Raw genomic sequence first — 18,183 nt, 5'->3', positions numbered from 1 at the left:
AAATCAAATTAAAGAAAAAAGAAAAGAAAAAAGAAAACAAGTGTGACTGTCACCGTGGAGGGCAGTGTCCGCCGCTCGGCATCCTCATCTGGTGAGAGCTGCGCGGCCGTGTGTCGCTGTTCAGCCTGCGTGGTGCTGAAGATGCTGAACGGACCAATGAGCGGCGGAGGGAGACCGAAGGCGTAGGAGTGCCCGCGTCTGCACAGTAGTAGCTCCACGACCCCCTTCCTCCATATTGGAATAACGCTTCTCTAATCGCATAAACACAAAGCAGACGGATCAGGGCTCCAGTGGAAAGGGGGGGAGGGGGAGGTGGGGGTGTCAGCAACAGGTAGTCTGAGCACATTATCTCAGGTGTTTTACTGTGGAGGTGTTTACGTCATATGTTGCGCTTATGAAAAAAAAACATCAATCTCAAAACTGTTGTCAATGCATTTCTTTCTTTTTTTTTCTAGTGCCACATCAGAAATAAAAGATGTGTTGCTTCCTAATTGTGTAAGAGAAACGTTTGATTGGTCAGTGTGTCAGTCAGCTGTTGGAGGCTTTATGTCACTTTTTCAAAATAAAACCGTCAATAGAAGATAAGTCAGCAGCAGCTCCTCCTCAGTAACACGAGTATGTTTTTATTCTGATACATCAGCATTTTATTTGATATTTTTGATGAAATTTCTCTGATCATTATGAATATTTTTCTGCTTTCGTCTGATGGTTTTATGTTTCATCAGATATATTGTCAATTTCTCTGTTCATGTAAACTTTTGTGGTTGGAATATCCCCCCCTTGAGCTTAAATTGCATATTTTTAATTAGATAAGCCATTTTCACTTAAAAGTACTTTAAATGACAATGCAAAATTACAATGCATTCACTACCGGTCTACCGATATGGCTTCATCAGGGCTGATACCAACAATTAGAAATCAAGGAGACTAAAGACTGATATGCGGGACCCATATTTATTTGCAGTAGAAACATTTTTGAGCAGTGAGTGATGAAATGAATGTAAGAAGAATTTACTCAAGTACTGTTCCCAAGTGTTAAGTGCAATTTTAAGGGGCTTTACTTGATTTCCTTTGTCTGCTTCTTTATTATTCCTCTCCACTTTATTTGATACATTTAGTTACTTGTTACTTCACAAATTCATATTATTTAGTGTTTACAGGCTATTCGTTGTAACATGTTACCATTCAGATACTGTTTGTAAGAATTTACTTAGCAAAGTAACTCTTTTGGTGTTAGTAGTGCTGGGTTAGACATGTGTGAGCTGACTAATCAGATCCAAAGAGGAGCCTTAAAGAGACGGAAGCTAATACAGAGTATTTCAGACGGAGGAGAACAAAAGTGTTGCAGCACTTGACAGTTTGAGAAAACTTTGAGCATTAAAGCATGTAAAGCTATTGTAGTAATAACCCAAAATGAAATTATGATCCTGAAAATGAGCATTATATGTCTCTTTTAAAGGGATAATTTGTGTTTTTTGAAGTGGGGTCATATAAAGTACACATCTGTAGTCAATCTGTTCCCTACCGTAATCACCGATCAGCGCAGCTTCCGTTTGGAGAAGTAGAGAGCTGCTCCAGCCCAGATGCTCAGCTTTGTACTGCAGTGAACAGTGCCCAGATGCAAAGCTAAATTTAAGCACCTAACACAAGGCTCACCTAAAAAGATCTATATCAGTTCAAGTGCATGTTGTATACAGAAAACACGAACTATCCCTTTAACATTCAAGGTGCTCTGGGTTAATCTTGGTAAACTGTTGCACACAGGAAATGTTATTACACATAGCACTAACAAACACACAAACATTTAATCTAACACAGAGTTGTGTCTAAACTGCATTCATTAAACAAGACAGTCTGTCTCTTGTCAATGGAAGCTACAGAAGGAACAGTGGAAGTCTGTTGTTACAGTACACGATAACCTTTATTTTGAAATCCAAAGGTTCACACAGCGCAGCGTCGTCACTTCCGGGTAGCAGGGCAGGCAGGCTGCTGATTCACACACACTGCGGAGAGATAACGTCCTGAGTTCACAGAATAATAACATGTCTCTGTTATAAACTATTGGAACTCAGCGACACAATTCCCCGGCAGGTTATCATGGTGAGTATCTGACATTTTATACAACAGTTTAACGTCTGAGAGCCTTAAAACTAGCACTTCTACACGTGCTAAGCTAAGCTAAGCTAATGGTAACTTGGCTACTGATGCTGAAGTTGAGGTGTTTTAACCAGTCAGTCAGTCAGCGAGCTGTCTGGTAGCTGAGACTTTATTTCAGTTAAATCAGATTGTTGATGTAATAAGCCTTTGTATTATTTCCTCTTGATAAACTCTGAAAACAGCTAGTCAAGTCAGAACATGAAGGTTCTGGGAGCTCTAACAGCAACAAACTGCTTAGTGTGTTCAAAGACAAAAAGGCAATGAAGTCATGATATGTGCAAACATTTCATAACATTCAGCCCAACTATATTTATTTTCACACGTTTGATTTGAACCACAGCAATTATAATAGCAGCAATCTGTCTTGGAAGGATTCATTATTCTGTCTCTCAATATCATTCATCACTAGATGTGTATTAAATTTGTCCAGTGTGATTTCCCTCCTGTAGGTCCCTACAGACTTTAAAGCCCTGATCCAGAGGTTTTATCACCTTCAGACTGAGCGGGTGGAGACCTATAAGCTCTTTGAAGAGTAAGTCTCTATATGCTCTTCTACACATTGTCACTGTTATTTCCTCCAGGGATCAATTTTCTTGATTTCCAGACACAGAGACATGTTATCATGCGGCACATTCGTTGTTTGATGTTTTTGCTGCCTCCAGAGGGCACGAGGCGTACTTGAGGACAGGGCCCCACTATGACTTCGACCACTACAGGCAGCTGGTCCACGAGATAACTCAGGCCTTCGTTGGCATCTCCAATGAAGTGCTGCAGATCAAGGGGAAGCTGCACCACGACTTCGACAGGCCAGACCTCTCTGAGCACATAGAAAAGCTGCAGAGCAAAGAGAAGCAGAAACTTGAGCTGGTATGTAAACCCTCTCTGTGCATCTTTTATATGGAGGCCACAAGATTTCAGTTTCATAAGGAATGTTTTTATAACCAAAAAATGTGTATATGCTGTAACAGTAAATTGGTAAAACGGTAATATAATACTGTATTTACAATATAATATGCAATATGAAATTGAATATCATGTGCAGATATACTTTTACATTGCCAGGTGCAATATTCTTTATATCATACACTTTATTACCTTCTATTACTTCTCAGTATTATTACATATTCTACCTTTTCTGTTTTTGTTTGATTATAATTTACTTATTTCACAAAATGTATCTTATTTTTAGTTGTCTGATGTCGGCATGTACTCCTTTTTACATGTTTTGAGTAATTTCTCTATCGTGTTTTTGCTTTTTAATTCTAATGTTGCTGAAATTTTGAGCAGTCTTTAGCCCAAGCAATTTCTTTGAGACTGATAAAGTATATAAAAAACCGAATAAGACTTTCCATAAATGAGACATAGATTTTAAAAGATGACAGAAGAAAACAGTCAAATCCAGCCAAGTAAATGAATAGCTAAATTCAGAGGCAGACATGAGACTTAAGTGAAATAGTTTTACCTACAGTGTGCAAACTTCATTTAGAGAAAAGAAAATGTATTGGTGCCAGTCAAATAATCTTATTGACCAATTTGTTTTTGACTTGTTCAAAAAGTATAACATTGACATTTTTAATTGGTTTATTGAGATTTAAGGAAGCAAATGTCATCAAACAGAAACTTTACTGATCTATAAAGTGACATACTGACGGCCAGTTGACGAAAACCTTCACGAAAACATGAAACTAGACATTCTAGTCATCATATCTCAAGACAACGACGCGTCGTATCGAGTTACAAAACAGTGAGTTGACTCGGGTCCAAATCACAATTACTCAAATCATCCTTTAAAGGAGTATGATATTCCTAATTTCCGATTGATTTCTTTTGTTATATGCATGGTTGATATGACCAGTGTATTCATTAATTAAAACAAATTAAATAAATCAATGTTTTTTTTTTACTGTATGACTAAATATCAGTTTTGGTTCATAATCTCACAAGAATGCCTTTTGTTTGTCAATGATGTTTTCAACCTGATTTCCATGAATATGTCATTTGATGCAGCTGCTCTGTTTCACCACAAGGAGGCAGCGTTTTTGTGCAAGCACAGTTTGTTTTTACCACTTTTATGTTGGGGACCAAGGGACATTTTATTCAGGCAGCTCAAGTCGTAAATGTTTTAAACAAACACCCTTTATGAGTGGAAACAGTCCACAATACTGATCATTTGCTGCTTTTTTTGCCAGTTGCACAACAAACACTAATATCAGTTCAATGAAAATCATTCGGTGACGATGCAGTCTGCTCTCATGAAAGCTGCAGTCTGTCTGTGATGTTCGTCATGGTTTGAATGAGCCTGGTGTTAAAATGCTGACGCTTCAGTGCTTCACACATTCTTGAACAGTCACATCTGGTGTTCAGAGGTGATGTGCAGCACTTTATATATAAATACACTCCCTTTTTTATAAGATTTACTTAACTTCCTCTCTGCCAGTAACGTCATAAAGCTCCTATTATCTTAGAGTTCATCGTCTGTCTCGTCTCCATCCTCCACTGATGAATGGTTTGCATAAATCGTATCTGATGTGCCTTCTCAACAGACAGCCAAGCTGCAGCTGGCCAGGCAGCGGGCCCAGGATCACCCGGAGGAGGAAGACTGTCAAGAAAAGATTCAGGAGATCAAGCAAGAGTAAGAGCAGCTATTACCTCCCCTCAGTTTACTGCGTGAACTCCCTGCTGACCCATCCACTCACTCACCATCCGCCTGCTGTCTGCTGCAGAACTTCCTGTCTCCTCCTCATTTAACAGCCTTCGTTTGTTAAACCTGTCACGTCATCACTAATTTGTTATGTTTTCTGGGCTCCTTCCTTGTCTAGAATCATCAAGAACAAAGAGGCTCTGAGTGAGATCATGCAGGACTTTAAGTATGACTCTGAGGAGTCTGATTGACAGGTGGCTCCCACGAGACCTGCAGCCGCCCTCTCACATCACCAGACAGCCGCGCTGACAGATCAACTCCACTCTGCTGCAACTTCCATCTTGGACTCCTCGGGCTGCACTTATTGATCCCCCTGCGGCCCCACCCTGCTCGCTGCTGCAGTCTTATTCCACCCAGGGGGCTTTTCACATTGTGGCTCTGTGTGTGTTTCCATCTGCAGCCATGCGTTTCAGTTAATGTGTGTATCAGCAAAAAAACAAGAAACCATCTTTATTTCCTTTTGTTTTTTTATGCTGTGAAGACTTGTGTAAATAATTTCTTGAAAGCTTATCCAGCAATCTTTGTTCATTCAATGAATCGTATTTTTTAATAAAAGAGACTTTCAGACACAAGTTTTAATGTTTTATACATTATACACAGTATTTGTTAGAGGAATTATTGGTACTGTAGAAGAATTTAACTTAGATTTAAAAAAAAAAAAAAAAACATTCTTTAAATATGCAGTTATAAAAACAATATAAAAGCGTCTTCAAACAAAGACTCGGGACAGTCATATACAAGTTACACAAAGTGAGCCGTATGTTATAGATTTTCAATCACTGCTACACAACCAACGCTGCTGCAGTTCAGGACTCTCAGATTTAACTGCATGTATGGTGCAGGATTACTGCATTCTAACAGCTTATTATTGGGTTTCACTGAACAAGAGCTGAAACAATAGAGTAATAGATCGAAAGAAGAAATGATCTGCCATTTGCCAGTTTTGTTTGAGAAGTGTTTCATTTATTCATTGTTACCTAATGCCAAACATTAATTGGTTCTAGTTTATTTTGCTTCTTTGGATTTATGCCCTCGTGAATTGAATATCTTTGGATTCTGATCAGACTAAACAAAATATCTGAAGGTGTCAGCCTAGTATTTCAGAAGTGATTGTGTGTTTTTCACTATTTTTTTTTTTTTTTTTTGACATTTTATTGATGAAACAATCATTTAATTGACCCTTCGTAAGTCCCAACCTGTGATCCAATAACAGTGTAGTACCTGGATGTACCTCGGTCAATCTTTACCGCTTATTGTTAAACTTATATGTGCTGTGTACTCTGGTTGGTTGGTCTACATTTAAAATAACAGGTAAACAGATGGTTAAAAGATGTTCCTGGGGGACGTCCGAAAGTGTCACTCAGCACCCTCACCATGTGGACAGGGTTAATAATAATAACAATGATAATAATAATAATAATACATTTAACTTATATAGCACTTTTCATAATACTCAAAGACACTTCACAAAGAAACCAACAAAATGAAAACTCAGAAGACGATGTCAAAAGAGGGGGTTAAAAGTTGAAGGCAGTTTTGGAGAGATTCTGAGTTGCATTTATTCTATTTTTAAGACAAATTGTGTCCGTTGTAATCCAATATAAGAAAGCAGTCAATAGTTGCAGCCCTACACAGAGCTATTTCCAATAGTTATGGATGTGGAGACACATAACAATCATAACCCTGTAATGTCATGCAGAGTCCACAGTTTCACAACAAAACATGTCTTAACCTGGAACAGGAGGGTCAGGGTTGTTTTGTACATTCTGTTACAATAACTCTTCTTGCCCTACAATAAAGGTGCAGTCACTGAGGCCCTTCGTATGTGTGCAAACAGATCTAACAGTCAGCGGATAAAGGCAGAAAAAGGCTGCATTGTCTCACTTATCTTCCACCCGGGCCCTTTAAACTCAAGACTGTGACCAAGAACTGCAGTCAGGCTGAGGGCGTTGGACCTCTCGCACAGCCGGGGCCCTCGGGGCCAGTTAACTGTCAGCGTTTCTTGATGCTGTTCTTGAATTAAAACACCACAGTGGTGCTGGGCGGTGCTGCTATGAATTATCGTCTTGCAGAATCTGAAAAGACAAAAGCAGATGGTTCATACTGGGATAATTCAGCAGGAGATACCATGTAATTTACAATCATCAGGATCATTTCTCTGTCTGGCTGTCACAGTAATCTCGTCCCCCCTCTTTTCTTCCTTTTGCATCATCTCTTTCTTATTCTTGAGGTACTGCTCCCGTACCTCTCAGGGTAATCAATGGGAGCCTGTCACAGTTTGTGAACAAAGACATTATTCAGGAGACAGCGTGTGCCCTATGAGGCACAAAAACCTGGAGACTGCTGAACTGATCGAGTCAGGTGGAGTGAGGGTTTCTGTGAGTTCGAGGGCCGAGCAGAGGAGGATGTGGCTGCTCTCGCTCAGACGATGCCGGGGCTCCGGCTCTGCCATTTGGCCTGAGTTATTTTCGAGAAGGGGGCTCCTCACGCCATGAGAAAAACAGAACACAAAAGGAGCACATTACAGCGGGGCTGTTGATTGCATTTACATGTTGGCCTCTCTTTGTTGTGGTCGTCGTCTCCATCGTTAAAATATGTAATAAAATCTGAGTGCATATCTGCTTTTATGCCTTCACTTCTGGGCCAGTAAAGGCAAAACCACACATTTTACCTGATCATAAAGTCTGGACTGAAACTTCCCAGAGCCAGTTCGAGACAGATCAGTCCTCTGTGTGTTTGTAGAAAAGAAAATAAAAAAAAAAATGCTGACCACATGGCATAACAAAGGCAGGGTCAGAAATTCAGCTCAGGACTTTAATGCAGCAGTTGCTGTTTGTGTTTGTGAGAGTGGCTTAGCGGAGATAATGAAAACAGAGACAGAGAGAGACAGATAAAGAGAGAGAGAGGGAGAGATTCTGCTTCTGCTTACCTACCTGGTTGCGCGTTCGGTGCGTTTTCTGCAGCCACACCCTCCACTGGTCGTACAGTTTGATCGACATGCCGCTGCAGCCGGACGCATGCTTGCGGACCCAGCCGAAGAACTGCTTGAGTTCCCGCCGCAGGGTGGAGTTCTGCTCGCCGGGCTTCGGATCACAGGAGCCACTCTGCAGCCGCTCTGGAAAAAGGGAGGGAGGGGGTTGAAGAGGAGGAGGAGGAGGAGATAGGAGAGAGTGTGAAGGAGGAAAGGTAGAGGTAAGAGAGGGGAGGGAGGAGGAGAGAACAGCATCAAGGTTATAGTCGGGACAAGTGCTGGTACAAGGTGGTGTGTGGATGCTCACCATGTGTTGTGTCAGCACAAATAGGATTGACATGTTTGTGACTTTTTCATGCAGTCAGCGTTTTCACAGAGAAAAAAAAAAAAGAAAAAAGATAAAAATACAATAAAACAGATACACTTATACTCAAAAATACAGAGCTGCAGATATAATTGCTTTTAACTGATTTATCTATATTGCTGTTTTTATAATTTTACATGATTTAATAATCATATTTTTTGTTATTTTATTTCTTATGAGTATCCAGATCTCTCTGGAAATCATGAGCAGATTAATATTAGTAAATTAATTAAATAGGAATTTGGGATTTTTTTTTTAAACCTGGGCCCAATATTCACACGTTTTGGTGTGTAAATGGGTCAGACATAGCAAAAATCAGGAATTGGTCGAGGAGATAGAAATTAAAATTTTCGATTAAACTCTAAATTGTTACTTTTAGGTATTGTTCTAAAGTAAGTTTATCTTGTTGTTCAGTGAACATTTGTGATGTTAAATGTTGCTTAATTTTGCAAAACAAATATAAACACTTTGATTTAAAGAGAAATGTTTCTAATTTTAACGTGGAGGTGATGTACCACACTGATCTTTCTGAAGAAGACGAGCTACTGAAAGTCTACGACAACCATTTCTTCATGGCGAACAACAGAGCCCGATAACGACTTCCTCCCTCCGTAGAGGGTAAGTACCGCACGACCAGTGTAACTCATTATCTGCTCCTCCTGCTCCCAAACCTGCTTCCACTCAAACTTTATAGGCCCTGTGTGTGCTGCGGACAAGACAACCAGCTTTTTAGCTTGATCAATCTTTGAAGCCGACATCCAAAATCTATCAAATGTCCCCCTGGCTCTCTGCAGCTCCCTCTAATCCTCTGCTGGGAGATCTCTATCAAGGTATGTAGCCTATTGATGTTTGGTTCCTCCTGGGTCACATGCGGTTTGGATCTGCTCGTTCAGGATGTTGAAACAGGGATAACGACGTTGCTTTTCTGGCTTTAATTGCCGATGAAAGGTTGATTATTAGAAAGATTTGTGGGCATCACAGACAGTTGGAAAACATTTTAAAAGCCACTGAAAGGACAGACAGTTCTGCCTTTAAACATTTGATGTTTTTTGTATTGAATGAGCAGAAGAGACAGGCACTGCTTTGTTCATAGTCTTCTATAAACTCTCATGGCAAAGAACTCACCACTTCCTGGTGTGGAGGCGGCGGCCGGGTGGCTCCAGTCACTCCAGATGCCGGCCTTTCTAGAGCCGTAGATGCCCACTGGATTACACCTCACCTGGACGAAATAAACAGTCCCGGGCTGGAGGCCTGCCAGCCTACATGACGTCTGGTTACCTACGTCATCCACCACCTATGAGAGGCAGTGTTAAGACTGTTAACGAAAACTGGGATGAAAAATGTGCGGCAACGATCTTTTTACATGACAAATACAGGAAGTTGATGAGCTGGAAAACACATATTTTATATTTTGGAACATTTTGAAAATTCCCTCAACTTTCTGGTGCAGATTCCCAGAATCCAAGGTGATGCTGTCCCAAATAAGCTACATGATTGCTTCAACATAAAAAAAGAGATTTATGGACATGTTTGATTTATAATTCGGTAGAAAGGAAACATCATGGTATGCAGTAAAGGGAGTCTTGAACCATCCTGCTCTTAATACCACAAAAAGTTAGCCAACTTTTAGTCCTAATATTAACCAAACATATATTTGCTAACTTTAAGTCAGTGTTAGTGGGCAGTCAGCTATGTCAACTTGTAGCTAATTTCCTAGCAAGCTACATTAACCTGGCTGGAACGTAGTTTGTCTTGTTTTTTTCTCGGAAAAAAAAAGTGTTTCTGCTTCTTTTAGCAACATAATGATTGATTGAACCTGGCATCCATGTTAACAGTGTCTGAGTTAATGTGTTAGCTAACGTCGGTATGCTAGCGCCAAAGCTTGTGAGTGACACATGCAGAAGGTGATGGAAGAGTCAAGGCTAAAATTATCCAACTAGAGTAAGGAATCTGGACACAACACAAGTAAAAGTGTTTACAGAGCGAAATGTTTAGTATAGCTTAGCCAAATTCAATTAGTTTAAAGGTGTAGTTTGTAGAATATGGCCAGAATTCAAATGTAATTACAAATACATAAAGCAACCAACAACTGCTGCTCTTTGCTCATTATCGTTAGCTCTAGTTAGCTACCATTAGCTAATGTCTCAGTTAGCTGTGGTGCTAGTGGTCCTGGAGTTTGTCAAAGTGCTTTTACAAGGCAATAACAGACCAAGGCTAGCTGGTTAGCATGCTAACTTCATCTCTACAATACAATACATAGACATCTTTGACTTAACCTAAACACTGTTGTGTCTTCACATGCTGTTTATGATGTTAGTTTATTTTGTGAATGTTCTAACCTTAAATGTTGGCCTTATCTTACACATTGCTTCTTTAAAAAGAAAACAGGTTAAAAATTATGACTAAATCTAAAATGGCTGCCAAAATTAACACTGGTGAGAGGGTCAGTTCTCGTTTACTTCAACGAAAGCGAAATATTTACAGCGTCTTTTCTCACTCTTAGTATTTTAAACTTTGTTTTGATTTAATTGTGAATGTGGCTTTAAACATATTCCAACATTATTTACTCAGTCCTCTCATTTAAAAGAGACATGGTGTTCACCTGCACAGCAGAGAAAACATAGTAGGACCCTGTGGGCAGAAAACCTCAAAGAAGCAGTTTGAAGGACTGTTGTCTCTGAACTGCTCCACTACTGCACATTTGGATCAAAACCAGCTTTCAAAAAATTTGCCAGCAAAGACTCAAAAGCACCAGTCGAGGCTTTTACACAAGTGATATTTGCTTTATATTCAAGAGGCGACAGCTGCAGCAGGAGCAGCTTCAGCACTGCACCTCAAATACTTCCACAGCTGTCTCAGAGGTGTCATAGCTGCAGAGGAAGCGTGTTAGTCTGCAGGTTTGTGTGTGTGTGTGTGTGTGTGTGTGTGTGTGTGTGTGTGTGTGTGTGTGTGTGTGTGTGTGTGTGTGTGTGTGGATCACCTTCCATTCAGTGCTGTCCTCCAGTCTGTAGCGGATCTGGTATTTGGCCTGAAACAGGACGTCCTTGAGCTCGGGGGGGCTCGCCCAGCGGACCGTCAGCTGGTCCTCGAGGTGGCCAACACGATTCACCTGCACGTTGGCAGGAGGGTCTGTAGTCACTGCACGGACAAGGACAAGTGTTTAAGAAGTTATATGCAGCAGATGTAAAGTTTGTGTGGCAGTGACACAGAATGCAAAGAGGTTTGACCTTAAGAGAAAAATGAAACCAACAGTGAACACTGTAACACTGAGGAAAGACAAACATCAAATGACATCATTCTGTGAGGATGACATCTGCTTCAATCAGTCTTTTATATTTACTCATGTGTTTCTTAATGTTTTTTTTTTTTTTTTTGTTAAAGAATTCTTAATTTAAATTCCTCATTTGAAGGAAAGCAAGAAAGTCAACATTTTTTTCAAAATTATTATCAAGTTTTATTTTTTGGACTTAATTCATTCTTCTCTCTAAAAGGACATTAATTTTCTGAAAGCAGTGAATAAAAACCAAAAAAGGCCAGTCAGTAAATTAATGTAATCCAAGTCAAGCTGGTACTTTGAAAAGTGCAGAGAAATGTGGTTATCCTTGGAATGACCCGCCCAATCACCAGGATAATTACCTCAAAATGTATTGAAAATTACTCCGACATGATTTAATAATAATCATATTCTGCTATTTTCCAAGAGGCCATTAATAAACAGCTGATCATTTAAATTCCAGGAAACTTCCAGCTAGTTTCTGCTCAACGACTGCAGGTCGGATCAGTCCAACTGTGGAACTGTTCTTCTAAAATGTTAGTTTGTTTAAAGTTTACATTATGAGATGCATATATTAGTATTCCTAATCATTTAAGTATCTCCATATGATAACTATGTGTGGTAATAAAATAAAATACAAAATTATCATTTAATTACTTAAATTTACTATTTACTACTAACAGTTACAGAAACTAGTTGTAAGTGAAGCTGCACAGCTCACTTTATGTAAGTGACCTGCTGAGGGTCTGGACAATGGCAGGATATTAATACTAAATAATATTGAGGGTAATTTTCAATATTTTTTGGTGAGTTAGGTGAGATTCATTTAAACTATTACCACTTATTTACCATGAAATGTCCTGACCCATAAAAAACGTTATCAGAAATTGTTTTGTGCAGTTTCATATAATTGCTTTTCATTTGATTGTCTAAAAAAATTCGCCTGACAAATAACATTCTCCTCCCATGCAGACGGGCTTTGTTCAAGTTCAGTCTGTTCTTCCTCAGTAAGTATAAAACAGATCAAGTGCTTTGAAGGAGGGGAAGACAAAGGGAAAGATAAAGGGGACGGCAGCACGAGAGGCAAAGAAAGGAGCTTATTAAATGTCTTGTAAAAGAGTTTCCCGCTGGTAACCTTCAGACAGCATCCATGGCTGCTGCGTGATGTACTTTATTTGTGCTGTCACATTCAGCTCGAGAGAGCAGGGAAAAATACTCTGTGAGCGTGTAGTGTCTGTTATTGAGGCAGTGCAATGCATATCATACGACAACGTTCCTCCTCCAGCACACGCACAGCAACTTATTGGTTCTTCAGTGTGCAGCAAGGATTGATGGAGGGAGAGGAAGCTCAGGGACGGACGACAAACACGGCTTTCAAACTGTGGCCGCGACACTGCTATATTACGTTAGCACTCAGGAATACCTGCTATAGGTCTCTTTAACCTGAGAGGCATCTGAAGTGCGGTTAACTTTAATAGCAAAACAGTTTATCTTTGAGAGTTTCAGCCTGAACCTATAATGTTGTTACAGCAGCGGGCTGGAGGGAACAAACCATAAAAATAAATCCCCTCTCCTCCAGAGACGTGTGTTCGCCATATGTAGGAGATCTACAGACAAACAAAAGTTGAGGAGAGGAGACGAGAGGAGAGAACTAAAGGAAAGGACATGGAAATTAAGGAACGCAAATTAAGAAAGGAGAGGAAATAAAAGGACATGTCAGAAAAGGAAAGGAAAGGAACTGGGTAAAAAGGAAGGAAAGACAGGTGAGGAGAGGAAACTATGAATAAAGAGGAGAGGAAAGGAATGGAGGTAAAGGTAGTAAAACTAAAGGAAAGGGCAGATCAGAAAAGGAAAGGAAGGAAAGTAAAGTAAAAGGAAAGGCAGGATGGGACACGAAAGGACATTGAAAAAGAAGAGGAAAGGAAAGCAAAAGAAAAAGACAAGGACAAGACAAGAAATGCGTGGACAGGACAGAAGGTAATACTTGAGTTTCATTCAACCCACCTACATCGAGGATGTCCAGGGTGGTGATGTCAGAGGTGGCAGAGCCCAGCTGATTGGCTGCCTCCACCCAGATCTCATACGGGGTGAAGAGAGCCAGGTTGCGGGGGATGTGGCAGGAGTACCGCTGCTTCCCTGTGACGTCGTCTTCACACTCCCTCTCTGTCCCGTACCACCTGGACAGAAACACAGCGACCAAAATAACCTCTGACGCTCGTCTCTGAAAACACCGAATGTTCATCTTCAACTGTTTCCACACGAGACACGACAGACTGCAGCCTCTGAGCTGAGCACGTGTCTCAGATGATTAACTAATGCGCTGAAGCGTTTGTTGCTAGTCTACCTGAGCGGTGTTGGACGAGGTGATCACCTGTGAGCTGCAGCAGGTCTGGGGCGCTCACCTCAATTTGTACTTGAGGGTGTATGTGGTTCGGATGTGGGTCTCACCACGGCCCCCCGGGGTCCACCTGCAGCTCAGGTCCTTCGTGTTGCGGGACCAACACGATAAATTAACTGGCTTTTCTGGAGGCACTGGAGAGCACGCACACATTTATAGAGAGAAAAATTATAATGAAACAATACAAATTCTGTTGAAGAGACGGAGAAGCCTCCACTTACTGCCCACGTAGAGACACGAACCGGCCAGGACGTGGCCATCAGCTCCATGGCACACCAGGTTGTCTCCAGACTGCTGCTGGGAGCCATCCAGGTTGCTCAGGGTGACGCTCACGGTGTCAGGGCTCAGCACCCTGTAGCTGCTGCTGGACAGGCGCAGGCCGTTCAGGGTCCAGTACAAAGAGCTGGAGTGGAGGCCGAGCTCGGGGCTCAGCGTGCAGGTGGCTGTCAGGCTGGAGCCGATGCGCAGGACGGGATCCTGAGGGGAGATCACTGCGACATCTGGGAGGGTTACACATGCACAAGAAAAACATTTTAATGTGCTTTTACTTTTCTTCAGAAAGAAGAATTCATCAACACAGGACACCTGATAAGGATACACTGATTACCGGCCTGGCTGATTATCAAGGCCAATACACTGCATTTCTCTGAATGTTGGTATTGGTGTTTTTTGTGTCAGAGAGCCAATTTATTAATCTAATGGAGCATCCTCTGTCTGTGGTTACACTCAATGCCTGGCCCACACCAGCTCATCAACACTGAATACTCAGAATCTGCAAAGTCACCAAAGTTATCACATTATTGTAGGTGAGTAGCAGACGTATCAGTTATCAGTCTCAATGATTACTAATAATCTATTTACTAATGACCCCTAACCCCAGGGTTGAAGGTAGTGACTTGCTGTGTTCAACTGGATGTCCAAAAACATTATAGGATATATGAGATATTAATTTTACAAAAACATCAAACTAGGAAAAGCTGCAAGTTGGTCACATTTAAGAGATTTTAGGTTGCAAATATGCATATCTTGCCTGACCGATTACTTAATTGATCAATTGTAAAAAAAAAAATCAATTAAGTGTTTTTGTCGGATGAAAATGTTTTTTTTTTTTTTTTTTGCCACCAGCGTAGTTATTGTGTTATATGTTTCATGCGGGGTTGCAGCAGTAAACCATTTCCAAGGTATCCAATAGATCAAAACATTGACAACCATCATTTTCATTCAAACATTAGGCTTTCAGCTCCCTCCCACCTCTCATTAATTAGACTCCGCTCAATAACACTTATCGTATCCTGTATGGCTGTTCAGCGTTTAAACACACTACTTTCAAAAAAAAAAAAAAAAAAAAGATTGCAGTGTGTCCACATTTCTAGCCAACTGTAAGAAAACTTGTGTGAGGAGGAGGAGGAGGAGGAGGAGGAGGAGGAGGAGGAAGAGGGGTACAGCAGCAGCAGCAGCAGCAGCAGCAGCACTGCAGCACAACAGAGCCTCTGCACATATTTATGACCCAGTAATGAAGTGGATTTATGGAGCCTTGGTGGGATCAGTCAGAAAGGTCACCCTGGTTTGTCGGTTAAAATCCTTGAATGCTTTTCCATACCTCGACCTCTCTTAGACTTTAGGTTTGCCTTTATGATTGATGCCCCTGGGAAACCCTCCGCAGTGTGTCTGAATGTTACCACTGGGCTGCTTCTTCGCACAGATACGAGGGGTTAATGTGTGGAGGTTTATTAAGCGTGCCTGCTCCAAGTGGGCGGCGGACAAGCTTTCCAACATATGTGCCACTGCGCCGTCTCCAGCCTCACTGGATCCATCCAACACGGAGACAGATGCAGAGTAGAAGAAAACTGTATTGACATGCCAGAGGAGCGATACATGTGTCTCTTTCCATCACCTATAACAAGGCTACTCGCAGATCGTTTCCTCAGTCTTGGAGTTCTTTCATGCGACAGCGCCGATGTACACGGTTTATTTCAATTTGTCTCATCAGCTGCATCACCACCATGTCTAATAGGCTTGTTCTCAGCGTAATCCCCCATTAGGTACACAATCACATCTAATGATTTCTCTCACATTAATGTGGCATCACAGCATCTAGATTTACTTTAAGGGAAAATGCTACAATTATGTTGTGTTTTTTTTATTGATATTTCACTAATTGGTTACAGTTCAATCTTATCAAATGTTTCCTACATATATAAGCATTGTGGTTGAGATAAACAAGGACACATACCACTATGTATATTTATATATTTGTCATCCTTCAGAGATTTTTCCAATACTTCTTGCTATCATGTAAGCTATGCCTCCTCTATTTTTCTGGACATAGCAGTTCCTTTTGAGCAATACTTGATTGTTATTAGAGAAAGACTGCTAAATTAGTCTGGCTGATACACAAGCTGACTGCTAATATTAGATTAGATTAGATTAGATTAACTTTATTGACCACCTAAGGGGAAATGTTCCTTTGGCTTCTCCCAAAGTACAACAAAAGTTCATAAAAGTACAAACACTACAGATAGCACAACATACACACTCATGACTGCAAATATTAATACTTAAAAAAAATATGCATGGCTGATCTGTGGATATGATTTTTTAAAACATATAATGGTGATATCGGTCTTAAAAATTTTTTGCGTTAATGTCAGATTGTTCTGTTTTTTCTGGGTAAGTAGCACGAAGGACTCAACACTAGTTTTGTTTTTTAAACTCTTGTATTTAAAAAATAAATTACATTCCCATTCAGTTATTACATCCAAATACACTTTCTCTGTTGATTCCCTGTATAAATGACCTGTGTATATAAAAACACCGGAGCTTAAACTTGAAAATCTACCTGCTGTGGTTACCTGGTATAATTATTATAGGTGGGGTGATAATGACACCTGGGCAGGGGAAGAAGAGTTAAGTTATTACATTAAACAACCGCAACAGTTTGATATGGTGAATTGTTTTTGTTTGTTTGAAGCCTCCGTACAGAAGCTCAGTCTAAAACACTGACATAATCTTTAGAAACGTGAAGACCTACAGCTGGATATCTGTCTGTCTGTCTGTCTGTCGACTAAAGTTTGGTACTCACGTCTCGAGGACAGCAACACATGTGGAACAAGGAGGAGGAGAAACGTGAAGGAGAACATGGTTCTGTCAGCTTTATGTCCTCCCTCTCTGTCTTTGTCCCTGTTGGAGCAGCTTCGCTCTCCAGCGGCTCCTCAGAAGGAGGAAACTGAGTGAAACAGGAGCTTTGCTCCCTTTTAAACTCCAGACTGACTCTGCTGCTGCTGTTCTCGGGCTCACGCTGTTTGCTCCTCCTTTGTTTTCCCACACAGCCACGAGCCATTAGTGCTCCTCAACACGTCCCCTCCCTGTCTAAACACACACACACACACACACACACACACACACACACACACACACACACACACACACACACACACACACACACACACACACACACACACAGCAGAAGAGACAAAGAGAAAGAGAGAGAAGTTATCAAAATCTAACTGTCCTCCTAGGAAAACACACTTTCATTTTTTAGTATGTTTGCAGGACTTTACTAAGTTTCCACCTCTCTAGTTTCAAACAGTGATCTAGGGACTTTTTTCCCCTTGAGAACAGCTTGTTTATGTGTAGATATGTCATATAACTATTTCTCTCTTTGTATTATTACCTTATTACTGTTGTAAATAGTCACTTGAATTTCCCCAAAAACTACATAGTGCACCTTTAAATACCTTTTCTTAAGTTATACCCATTTTATTATTTGTCTCTTCTCTAATTATTAGAGCCTGACAGATATTATTGCATGCTATTGTCCAATCACAGATAAATCAGTGTGGGACCTTACTTTCCCCCGAGAACAGCTTGTTTATTCAGTTATGGAAAAGATAAATATGTATGAGTTTTGTGTCATCACCTTGTAATATTTACATTAATAATGTAAAAATTACAATTCTTTCTCCAAAACTACACTGAGCCCCTTTAAGCTCAACTATTAAAAACTGAGCAATATTCCTCAATTATAATCATCATTTCAACACAAGTTACTGAGTGCATCACAAATAAACCACCGGGCAAACAGTCATGACATTTCTTTAGCCGTTTTGTTCCCCCTCCTCAGCTGATAGATGCTGTGGCCCTCAGGATATTTACATTAAGCTGATCAACTGTGACATCGATCGTGTGTGAAGTGTCGATACTTGAACAATCGCTCCATCTGCCAGCTCGGTGCGGGACATCTGCCTCCCGCAGCTCGGCCCTGATAACTCTCTAACACCTTTTTATGAATGTCATCATCCCTGCCTCAGTGTGCACT

The 18,183-nt window shown here is 40.7% G+C and overlaps 2 protein-coding genes across 4 annotated transcripts; one reads left to right on the top strand and one right to left on the bottom strand.

The window, feature by feature from the left end:
- Positions 1–1,943: 1,943 nt before the first annotated feature.
- On the top strand, positions 1,944–5,430 carry rex1bd (required for excision 1-B domain containing). The gene is made up of 5 exons (XM_037114305.1): positions 1,944–2,100; positions 2,607–2,689; positions 2,820–3,024; positions 4,701–4,789; positions 4,977–5,430. Exons 1-5 carry the CDS (start codon positions 2,098–2,100, stop codon positions 5,047–5,049), a joined length of 453 nt encoding a protein of 150 aa, XP_036970200.1. The 5' UTR covers positions 1,944–2,097; the 3' UTR covers positions 5,050–5,430.
- Positions 5,431–6,003: 573 nt separating this feature from the next.
- On the bottom strand, positions 6,004–18,156 carry crlf1b (cytokine receptor-like factor 1b). 3 transcript variants are annotated; one of them, XR_005077700.1, is made up of 9 exons: positions 16,948–18,156; positions 14,087–14,365; positions 13,870–13,999; positions 13,472–13,644; positions 11,174–11,331; positions 9,319–9,487; positions 7,788–7,973; positions 7,192–7,341; positions 6,004–6,933 (listed from the first exon to the last, which is right to left on the bottom strand). XR_005077700.1 is itself a non-coding variant. In XM_037114300.1 (8 exons), exons 1-8 carry the CDS (start codon positions 17,003–17,005, stop codon positions 6,917–6,919), a joined length of 1,170 nt encoding a protein of 389 aa, XP_036970195.1. In that variant the 5' UTR covers positions 17,006–18,156; the 3' UTR covers positions 6,004–6,916. The 3 variants fall into 3 exon arrangements, 2 of the variants coding, with proteins under 2 accessions (XP_036970195.1, XP_036970194.1); XM_037114300.1 differs by lacking the exon at positions 7,192–7,341; XM_037114299.1 differs by lacking the exon at positions 7,192–7,341 and having other exon boundaries at positions 7,792–7,973.
- Positions 18,157–18,183: the final 27 nt, after the last annotated feature.

Source organism: Acanthopagrus latus, chromosome 11 (assembly GCF_904848185.1).
Source record: "Acanthopagrus latus isolate v.2019 chromosome 11, fAcaLat1.1, whole genome shotgun sequence".
NCBI lineage: Eukaryota > Metazoa > Chordata > Actinopteri > Spariformes > Sparidae > Acanthopagrus > Acanthopagrus latus.
The sequence above is the reverse complement of the archived record's forward strand: the minus strand, read 5'-3'. Positions and strand labels throughout refer to the sequence as shown.

What these genes read in the sequence shown, in the direction of transcription:
- rex1bd (XM_037114305.1), top strand. An exon ending in ACCTATAAGCTCTTTGAAGA is followed by an intron (nt 2,690 to 2,819) that starts GTAAGTCTCTAT and finishes TGCTGCCTCCAG; the next exon opens with AGGGCACGAGGCGTACTTGA. An exon ending in ATTCAGGAGATCAAGCAAGA is followed by an intron (nt 4,790 to 4,976) that starts GTAAGAGCAGCT and finishes TTCCTTGTCTAG; the next exon opens with AATCATCAAGAACAAAGAGG.
- crlf1b (XM_037114299.1), bottom strand. Translation starts at nt 17,005, where the DNA reads ATGTTCTCCTTCACGTTTCTCCTCCTCCTTGTTCCACATGTGTTGCTG. An exon ending in ACCCTCAAGTACAAATTGAG is followed by an intron (nt 13,645 to 13,869) that starts GTGAGCGCCCCA and finishes GTTTCTGTCCAG; the next exon opens with GTGGTACGGGACAGAGAGGG. An exon ending in CGCACCGAACGCGCAACCAG is followed by an intron (nt 6,934 to 7,791) that starts GTAGGTAAGCAG and finishes TTGTCTTTTCAG; the next exon opens with ATTCTGCAAGACGATAATTC.